Source organism: Phoenix dactylifera, chromosome 3, assembly GCF_009389715.1.
Source record: "Phoenix dactylifera cultivar Barhee BC4 chromosome 3, palm_55x_up_171113_PBpolish2nd_filt_p, whole genome shotgun sequence".
NCBI classification, from domain to species: Eukaryota; Viridiplantae; Streptophyta; class Magnoliopsida; order Arecales; family Arecaceae; genus Phoenix; species Phoenix dactylifera.
This window is the reverse complement of record NC_052394.1, coordinates 19,187,147-19,196,028: the sequence shown is the minus strand read 5'-3', so window position 1 is coordinate 19,196,028 and position 8,882 is coordinate 19,187,147. Positions and strand designations below refer to the sequence as shown.

At 41.6% G+C, this 8,882-nt stretch overlaps 1 protein-coding gene across 2 annotated transcripts in view; it reads left to right on the top strand.

Annotated features, from left to right (window-relative positions):
- The window catches only part of LOC103706242 (transcription elongation factor TFIIS-like), a 10,050-nt gene extending 1,934 nt beyond the window's left edge, over window positions 1-8,116 (top strand). Inside the window, exons 2-3 of one of the 2 annotated variants that reach the window (XR_005511182.1) lie at window positions 3,429-4,794; window positions 7,945-8,116. Coding sequence is in view for 1 of the 2 variants with exons in the window: in XM_008790295.4 (XP_008788517.2) it covers window positions 3,429-4,421 (993 nt within the window). In the remaining variant the exon portion in view is untranslated. Of the gene's footprint in view, window positions 1-3,428; window positions 4,942-7,944 lie in introns of those variants that run through there. The other variant, XM_008790295.4, reaches the window with a different exon arrangement.
- The last annotated feature ends 766 nt before the right edge of the window (window positions 8,117-8,882 follow it).

Genomic DNA, 8,882 nt, shown 5'->3' with positions numbered 1-8,882 from the left:
TGCCTTTTGAGCAATTGTGTAACCTAATTGTCGCCTTTGACAGTTGTTGAAATATGAAATCATGATTGCATGGCTAGATAGCATTTGGAGCCATCGTGTTTTTTTTCTCCTTTAAGACCTCTTAGCCAACTTGGATGTATCGACATAATTCATTCAAATCTTTCTTATTTTAATTCTTTAAATTTTGCGAGCATGATGCTTACTAGATTCTAAGGTCATAACTCTACGACATGGTGATTCTCAAATACATGCCAGACAACTTGGCGCATGTCAGGGCATAGCCCGTACAAAAAGCTCTCAGTCCTAAGGTTATGCGACTTTGGAGACCAAAAGTAGTTTCCTTTTCATATATCACTGTGTCTCGTTCTCATGCATTCGGCATTAATCATGTAGAGATCTCACCTTTTCATCGAAACCTGTCGAACATTGGCACTCTTCACCATGCAGGATCTTTGAAAACCATGTGTTAGGTTTTATCACCCTCATGGGGTGAAATGTCTATCACTTATTGCATAAAATAGGTTTCCTAGCATAGTAGAAGAAATATAAGAAATTCAGGAAGGTGAAATCAATCTTGATTTCTAGAAATGACACAATATGTTTAATGAATGCTGAGGGGCACCCTTAATCAGACGCCTAAATGATCTCACTGTGAAAAAACTTAGGGAAAAATATTGATTAAAAAGTGCACTCTACCACCAATACACAAAGCCTTCTTTAAAATAACTTCAATAACAAAAAAAATGCTATAGCGAATAGTGAGCTTGTGTATTATGCAAAAAGTTTCTTGTGCCAGTGTGGCATTGGTTTAGTATGTCATGATTCGACAAATCCCTCACGAATCACATTACTCATGGGAACCGCACCAATTCCCTCATGCCATGTGGGTACAAGGAACTTTTTGTGTGATGAGTGGCAAACCATAGCATTACTCTTAAATGATTCTTTTAAGAAAATAGAACAACAAAGATATTGTAGAGGAAGAAAAGGAAAGCAAATATTCATTTAACATGCACGTAAAAGGCGATAATGTCTAGATAATAACCAAAACAATTTCTTCTAGAATAAGAAAGTCGTATATGGGAAGTGGAGTATTGATTTAAACTATGGACCCAACAGAGCACTTGAATAGAGAGGCACTTCTCCAGTTAAGACTAGAGCCTAACCAGGAAGCTCGACCCACATCTTCAAACATGAAACATTGTGATCCCATGCGTTGTATCTGGCATGTAATTTCTCATTCTATTTCAAAATCTGAATTATTTCCCCCCTTTTGCATCTGTCAGTAAATGACATTGAGCACTGTTTTGTTATGATTGACTTATTTGTGTGATCAGCCGTTCTCTGATCTTAGATGAATAACATCATGATATTGGATATACAATATAGGATGCTAAAGAGGCAAATAATTTTCATAAAACCAGAAGTTTCTATCCACATCTTGCCCCTGGTTGATAGCTTGTCACAAGTTAAATCCCCTTCATATGGTTGCTCTTTCAGCTGCTTGCACTGAAAGCTATGTAACTGAACTCCTAATTTCTCTGCTTCAGTCTAAACCAGTATCCTGCATCAGTCTGAAAACCACAGGCTCTTCAATTCCACCTCATTTACTGTGATGTCTCTATAATCACGTACTTTTAGGGGCGCAATATCTCTGCCATTCTAATTTTGGGTTATTCAACTGATGGCCACAAATGGAGTTAAATTCGGATTTGGGTGTGTGCTGGGCTTATTGACGCCCTGGTCATGTACAGCCCATCTGAATTTTGCCATGCATTCTATAAGTTCCTATGCAAAGATGTTTTATATTCATTATCTACCCTGGTAATTTAGCTGCCATTTCACATTTTTCTTTAGTGGAGATGGTTGTTTAAAATATTTTAAGCTTCCAAATGCTTTAGGAAAATCATAGTTAAGGTAGAGATCAAGAGCAATCATGACAAAGCGTGGTGGATTTTTGGTAGAGCTAGATGGGTCAAGATAGAGGTCCATTGATGATTGAGAGATTGGGTGTGGAAATGGCATGTTCTGGTCTTCATTTGTGGTGTACCATCGATCATGCATTTGTATCCATAGACTTGATCTTTAAGTCATTGGAATTTTTTTAATGTCTCTATGCATTTAGCTTCCTGTTAGTTTGTTTAGTGAGCTTTCTTTACCAAAAAAAAATCTAGAATTTATGTAAAATTGACTTAAACATGAGAATATATTAGATGGATGTGTTGTGAAACTAGAAAAGATAAATAGAAAAAATGAGTATGTTAGAGGAGATATAAGAGTTGCATAAATTAGGGACAAAGTGATGATGAGTCGATTGAGATGGTATGGGTATGTTGGGTTGTATCTTTCATGTGAAAGAATGATTGATATTCTTTTGCAACGTCACCTGTCAGATCGCGCTCTGCACAGATTTCAAAGCACTCGGAACCATTTATTCATCTGTCTGCACAGATCTCGAAGCAACCATTGTGTGATCCAACAGTGGATTCGTGCAAAGGTGAATCCTTCTTTCGCGTGAAAGATACAACCCTGTCCCGTTAAATTCCTACCCAAAAGCTTAAGCTAGTAGATGTAAGGGCTGTGAGCATTAGACCAACCAAGGCTCCATACCTATCTGATGTTGGATTATTCCTCCATAATGAAGATTTGAGAGGGCTCTTGTAGTAAGGAGAGGCATTTTAATTTGTTTTGGAGGATGTGGAAAAAAGGAGGGATAAAGGCTTGAGGCAACATGGATGGAGGGTTGCGAAGAAGAAGATATAGACAAGCTTGAAATAGCATCAAATGTGGATAACACATGCACAAAGAGGGTAGCAAAAAGTAGGTAGTATTATTAGGGGAAATATATTTATTTAATATAATAGATGTAATTTTGACCATTATAAAAGAAATGCTTTCGCAAGATTCTTTTACGCACAGATTATGCTTGAATATTCTTTTTCTTTTTTTGCAGATGATTACATAAGTTATGCATGGGATTAGGTATTAGTTTTCTGTTTGCTGTTTTTGTGATGAAATTCCTAATAAAATGTCCAGCTTTGAGGTGTTAATGTGGATTGATGGGAGAATGGTTTACAGACTTAGTTCATGCAATTCAAATGGGACCAATCTGGTGCTGTCATGGCATAATCTCTTAGTCCATAACACTTACAAAGTGATGCTATGTCTCCAGTTTCTATAAATTATCATTTTGTCATCTGAGAAGAATGTTATGAAACCAAGTTCAGAAACACGACACAAAATGTAAGAGCACTTATATTATATCATTGTTTCTAGTAGGGGTATTTTCTATTTCTTATAATATCTAAGCTTATTATTCAATGTGAGAATAACATATGTTCACAAGTTCTCATGTTTTCATAGTTTCCTCCCTTTCCTGCTTCACTTCTCACAGTTTGGCTATTTGGACACTTTTTCAAATTTTTCAGGTTGGCAAACGTCTTCGCTATCTTACAAAGCATCCTCACTTGAAGATTCAAGCAATTGCTTCTGACCTGTTGCAGTTCTGGAAAAAGGTAGTTATTGATGAGACTGCCAATGGTAAAAAAAATACTGAAAGTAAGAGCTCTGTTAAAGTTGAAATCAAATCTGAGAAAGCAGAGACTGCTAAGGTTGACAAGGTTTCAAAGGCTGGGTCTGATAAGGTTGACAAGATTTCAGATTCAGAAAGTTTCAAGGCTGAGAAGAAAGATTCAGATAGATTGATGAAGGTTGAGACTTTGAAGTCAGAAAAAATAAAGATTGAGACAGGGAACAATGAGTCTTCAGGTCAAAATATCAAAGTTGAGAGGATCTTGAAGGAAGAGAACAGGGATTCTGTTATTAAGAAGCCATCATCGGTCCCAGTTGGTCCACCAAAGCTGACATCAATGATCAAATGTAATGATCCTCTGCGTGACAAACTCCGGGAACTACTTGCTGAAGCTTTCTCTAAAGTTTCTGGTGAGACTGGTGCAGATGATAGGGATGAAGTCAGAAACATCTTAGATGAAGTAGATGTTTGTGACCCAATTCGAGTCGCTGTCGCTGTGGAGTCTGTGATGTTTGAAAAGCTAGGCCGTTCTAATGGTGCTCATAAGCTTAAATATAGGTCCATAATGTTCAACTTAAAGGATGCCAAAAACCCTGATCTGCGAAGACAAGTTCTCCTTGGCCTAGTGAAGCCTGAGAAACTAGTTGAAATGACTCCTGAAGAGATGGCTAGTGATGGGAGAAAGCTTGAAAATAAGCAGATTAAAGAGAAGGCTCTGTTTGAATGTGAACGTGGAGGGGCTCCTAAAGCTACAACTGATCAGTTTAAATGTGGCCGGTGTGGACAGCGGAAGTGCACTTACTATCAGATGCAAACCCGGAGTGCTGATGAGCCGATGACAACTTATGTAACATGCGTAAACTGCAACAACCACTGGAAGTTCTGTTGACCACATCATGCAGCAGGACATTTGCAGCCAAGTTTGTCCAGCACCTTGTCTTTTATCATGTTCAGATTTGATAGACTAGGTCTTCAGTCTCTAATGTCGTATAAACTTGTTGTCCTTGGAGAGTTTAGTTACTATGGCACCTGCAATCTTCAAAATGGTCCATGTATTTCCGTCATTTGTTATTTGCTGCCCCAGTTAGTAGTGAGCTCTGAATCCAAGTGCACTTCTTTGGTAGTGCACCCTCTTCTCCCTTTGGATATTTACAGGTAGAGAAACATGAGAAGTACATCAACCAGAAGTGTTAGTCATGTCTACTTTCTTGCTGATGTCTGAACCCAGCTTCATTCAGTCAGTATTCCTGTGACAAATGCAGGTATAATGTTTAGCTTTTATTTTCTGGTAGCAGCCATTCTGATATATTGCAACATTATTTGTGCTCCTCTTGGGTTTGTATCACCTGCTTTAGGGTGCCAAAACTGAGGGCAATTACAGGTGACATCTGACTGCTGTCACTTGGTAATATTAGTTATAGTATTAGTGTACAATGATGGCAGAATTAGAATCAAAATTTTGATGTCATTTAGTTGTGAAGGCTTGGCCCTTTGCATGCTTCTGGTGTATTTAAGCACATCCATGCTGAGGTATTTCTCCGGTCTCCAACATCGACTCACTGCTTTGGGCGGGTCCTCGGCCTTGATGTAATTGACTTGAGGTACTGAAGACTTGCATATCAAACATTAATCAAAGTATGATTGAGAGCAGTAGAGCCATCATTTGGATGAATTTGACGTATGCTTTATCAATTTTGAACTAATGAGTGATTGTTGTTGTAATATACGGGCCCAAAACCAACTGGGCCCAATACTTTTGAGGGCCAGTTAGGAGTGTTGGGTCTGATTATTGTGTTGTGGGCCCTACTGTCAGGGGTGGCAACCGTGGAGGGTTACCACCTCATGCTGAGAAGGAATTGACAGGGCTCCAGCTGGCCGGCGGAGGGAGAGCCAGCTCTTAGGGGCTCTCGATCATGCAAAACGGAAGCCCGCCACCTCTCACCCTTGCTAGCAACCAATCCCGGCCGGCCGGAGACAAGGAGGGCAGCTGGAAGCTCCCGGAGCAGGAGGGAGGAGAGGATGGGATCTCTCAGATGGGGTCTCATCCCTTAAACGAAATAATCTAAGCCTTCAACCTTTAACCAGTTACTGTACCCTCTCACCCTCTAAGCCTCTCTGGAACACTATACCAGAGAAGCCGGACCCCTTAGAGCGGAAGGTGGAGGAACTCAGAAGCCCCAGGAGAGAGAGCGGAAGGATTTTGGGAAGGTATTGCTTGGCACAGCCAACCCGAAACCAGGTGAGACCCAGTTTACTTAAGAAAGTGGTTTTTAAACTATGAAAGGGGGGAGTCCCTGGAACCTCTGTGGAGTGTTCTCCCCCCGCCCCCCCTATTTCAACAGTGAAACAGAGAGGAGGAAACCGGCACGGAGGAGGATGAAGAAGGGAAAAAGGAGGGGGGGGGAGACCATTTCCACCCCAGGCCAGGCCCATGCGCACGGGCAGGCCATTGACCGGCCCGAGTATAACCCAGGCCCAGTAACTGAGCTGGGCCGAGCCCAATTGAGCTCGGCCCAGGCCTAGTGCCACCGCAGCCCGAGCCGTGGTTGCCCTAGGTCATCCGGCGCGGCCACAGGGTCGCCAGCCCGGCCGGACCACCGCCTCTTCTCCGGTGAAGAGGTGGTGGTGCCACCGTGAAAGAAAAGCCAGAGAAGGAAGAAAAGAAAGAAAAATAAAATAAAATAAAAAGTAAAAGCTCATCGGACCCTTAAGGCTTCATCCTCTCCGTCCATACCTCGCCGTGGACGGAGCGGGTGGAGACTTTCGGGTATAATCCGGATCTCGACCCATCTCCGAACCTCCTTTCCCTCTCCGGCATCACTTCGGAGAAGAGGAAGGGTTGGCCTTCCGCTGCTACTGCTCCAAGGTGGGAACCCCGACTCGGCCGAAGGGCCGGGAAAGTTCCACCCCGATCGCCGACAAGAGGAAGGGGAGAAGACAACTAGGGTTCCGGTGGAGAAGAAAAGAGAGAGAGAGACGGAGGGTGGCTTCGGCCGGAGGTGGAGAAGAAGGTCGAAGGACCGGCCGGAGCAACTGAGGTTTCCGATGGGAACGAAGGAGAGAAGAGAGAGAGAGAGAGTGACCGGAGAAGAGAGAGGAGAGTGGGAGACGAAGAGGCGGAAGCCTCTGAAGGTCGGAGAAAAACCCCTTAACGGGTCCGGCCTAACAGGTCGGCTTCGGGTTCGAATCCGAAACCCGTTAGGCCCAAAAGGAAAAAAAAAGGAAAAAAAAAGAAAAAGGAAATGGGTTTAGCCAAATTTGACTAAACCCGAGCCCAATCGGATTAGGCTAAAGTCTGGACGAGCCCAAACTATAAATTGGGTTAAATCCGAACCAAATTAAGTTAAATTGAAATAAGTCCAAACTCAATTAAGCTGAGTTAATCTCAGCAGACCTAGTTGATTATGAATCAGGCCCAATTCAAGCCCAATTCAACGGACAGAAGGTCGAATTGATTTTGGGCTAACCCTGACTCAGGCCCAAATGAGCCACATTGACCCTAAACCTAAAATTTAACTTGAGATTAAGCCTAATGACCAAATTAGAAGGCTCCAACGTGGGTAAATTGGACTTGGGCCAAATCCTTAGGTGGGATCCAAACAAGTAAACTCATAATTTTAACTGAGAAATTATGTATTAAACAAACGGAGAATAATGTGATCCCTATGATGTTGTGCAAGGTGATTAAGGATCCGTCATATGGACTGGTCAAATGTGGAAAAGTGAATTACAGTAAGTAACTTGTTTTAATCTTATTATGGATCATGAATACGCTTCCTTACCTAAATTATAAGTGTAAGTAACTTGTCCTAATCTTCTATGGATCATGTATACAAGTGGTATGTTTTAGTCATAGAAATTATGGTTATGCATACATCATGCTTATACAGATTTTAAAGTATTACGCATATAAGATGATTGGCATTTCGTTACCATAATTGCATTTAATATAGTAATTATGGTGTAAGATGATAAATTACCTTTAGTTAAGTGTACCACTTGCAAGAAGTACTATGTATGGACTCTTAGATGCTACGGGCTGAATGTAATTGAGCTCGCCCCGCCAGTGGCTGTAGAATAACTGAGCTCACCCCGCCAGTGGCCGTATAATAACTGAGCTCGCCCCGCCAGTGGCCGATAATGACTCCGCCGTAGCATCGGAGGTTGTAAACCATGGCATGCTGGTATACGATCTTACAGGCTATATTTAGATGAAGATTTTCGATAACATACATAACGTGATTATTGATTCAGTATGAATATTTTATCATGATGAATTGTTAGACAGCATACATATCAGCTTCTCAAACCCTGTTTAAACATGTTCATCATATTAATTGATCCGTTAAGATTATACAGGATTACTTACTGAGCCGTGTAGCTTATACCATTTTATTGGTATTTTCTTTCAGATCCTCACCACTGATAGCTGCCAGAGACTTTTTCTTTTGTATCAGGGCTTCTCCCTTTTGGGGTAAAACAAATATACTTTTGTATACATAAAATATGTAAAAGCTCTATATTTTGTACCACTGAGCATGTGTACTAAAAATGCTTTAATATATGAGAGTTTAACTGGTTTGACTACCCTGTTACTCATATATGAGGCTGCGTGCTATTGTGGGTGGTAGTCGGCAATAGCACGGCCGTGTCACGGATTCGGGGCGTGACAGTTGTTCCATGTATTGCATTGTATATGCATCCATCTGTTTATCAGTTATGGATGCTTGTCTGTTAACTATTTCCAGAACCTTCAGATTCAATGTAGCAAAAGTGCAAATTATTCTGTTTCATGGCTGGCAATGAAGTTAATTATTCTTCTCGCTAATGATCTATAATTGAGAAATTTATTATATACAAAGAGATGCATGCTTGGAGAAACATATATGTATTGCTTCATAACCTCGGAATTTGTTGCTCCAGGTTTCTTCTGCTCCATTAAACATGGTTATGTGCTGTCTATTAATAAGAAATATTTGTCGCATTTGTTGTCTTATGAGTACTCTCTAAGAAAAATGTCTCTGCGGGCAAGAACAGGACTGATATGCTACAAATTTGGGAGGGCAGGACAAGTTGAGGAGTTCAACTGTAATTTTGCTTACCTTTTGGACCCCAAGCTGGGCTATGATTTTTTTTTGGGCCCTCAATTCTCTCGCCCTTGTAACTCTCTGAACCCCTGCTCTTTTCCAAACCAACACCCTCTCCCCTCCTCCACGCCCCCCCTCCCGCCTCCTCTGTGTCTCTCTCTCTCTCGATCGGGCAGTCTCTCTGGTACCACCTATTCCCTCTCGATCTTTCCTCGTCCCCTCGCGATCCCTCTCCCACCTTCGAAGGTGTACGCTCTCTCACT